The sequence below is a fragment of the Antrostomus carolinensis genome, unplaced genomic scaffold (genome assembly GCF_000700745.2).
Source record: "Antrostomus carolinensis isolate BGI_N321 unplaced genomic scaffold, ASM70074v2 scaffold26937, whole genome shotgun sequence".
Lineage (NCBI taxonomy): Eukaryota > Metazoa > Chordata > Aves > Caprimulgiformes > Caprimulgidae > Antrostomus > Antrostomus carolinensis.
The window spans coordinates 4,268-5,611 of NW_010328487.1; the positions used below are offsets into that span (position 1 = coordinate 4,268).

A 1,344-nucleotide genomic window follows, 5' to 3' on the forward strand; every position below is an offset into this window, starting at 1 on the left:
CCCAGCAGGGGCCCTGGCAACCCAGCCCCCTTCCAGGAGCTTCCCCTACAGCCACAACTGCTCGGGAAGTGCAAACGCATCCAAGGGATGTGTCTGATGGACACCGGGAAGGTGTAATCAGGCAGCTGCCCGGCCCCAGGGAGAGTACGGAGCCATGCTGCAGCCCCACGGACACAGGTGTCCCCAAATCTACAGGCAAGGACACCCCTCCCCGCTCCCTGTGGCAAGGAGAGGTGGCAGCAAGCAGCTGCTCTCCATCCTGCAGGCCCCAGGACACGTCTGGAGGAGGGACACAGCCGCACAGCGAGAGGCCAGCGGAGTGGGACTCTGGCATCCAGCCGTGGAGAGCTGCGTGGCCAGGACGTCCCCACCACCAAAGTCTGAGGGCCTGGGATTGCTCCACTGCTCCTGGGGTGCACGGCCACCGCCAGTCCTCACCATGGGACAGGGGCTTCCTTCCTCCTGCCCTGCCCACATGCCCCCGGACCACCACAACACCCCCAGCACGACTGGGGCACCGGCTGGTTGAAAGCGTAAGGGTTGCTGCAGGGAGCCCAGCAGGACATGTCCCCACTCCAGCCCCAGGACATGTCCCCCAGGCCAGGGGAGAGGCTGGAACCCCTCTGGGGCTACTGCAGGTAGTGTCCTCCCAGGGGACAGCACTGTCCCCTCTGTGCAAGAGCAGGTCTCGCCGTCCCCAGAACGGTGTTTGGGAGGGCGGGAGGGCTGCACTGGGAGGGCTGGAGATGTGTCTCCATCAGGCAATCGCAGCCCAGGCAGGTACCTCCCATGGCTGTTTTGTTCACTGAAAGCCCCAGGTGTCCCCCTGCCCCTGAAAAGGGGCTGCCTGGGGTCAGTGGAGGCATCTGTCCAGGCCACCCTGGCCTTGCACATGCTGGAGCTCACACTGGCTTCTCAAACCATCTTCCAACCCAACGGAACAGCCCTTCTGTCCCCAGAGAGGGCCCAGGGGACCATGACGGATGCGGGGTGGCCCAGGCAGCACTCATGCCTGCCCAGTGTCAGCTTGGGGACAGCGCTGGCAGGGCTCTCCACAGGGTCACCAGCTCCTGCCCAGACCCAGGGCTGCAAACAAGCTCTGCTCTGACACCGGGGACAAGCTCTCCTCCATCACTGGGGACAAGCTCTCCTCCATCACTGGGGACAAGCTCTCCTCCATCACTGGGGACAAGCTCTCCTCCATCACTGGGGACAAGCTCTCCTCCATCACTGGGGACAAGCTCTCCTCCATCACTGGGGACAAGCTCTCCTCCATCACTGGGGACAAGCTCTCCTCCATCACTGGGGACAAGCTCTCCTCCATCACTGGGGACAAGCTCTCCT

At 63.8% G+C, this 1,344-nt stretch overlaps 1 protein-coding gene across 1 annotated transcript in view; it reads right to left on the minus strand.

Annotated features, from left to right (window-relative positions):
* Positions 1-477, minus strand: part of SNX17 (sorting nexin 17) — a gene marked incomplete at its 3' end in the record, with an annotated part of 4,680 nt that extends 4,203 nt beyond the window's left edge. Inside the window, exon 1 of the mRNA XM_010172275.2 lies at positions 439-477. Within this exon, the coding sequence (XP_010170577.2) occupies positions 439-477 (39 nt within the window). The remainder of the gene's footprint in view (positions 1-438) is intronic.
* Between the last annotated feature and the right edge of the window lie 867 nt (positions 478-1,344).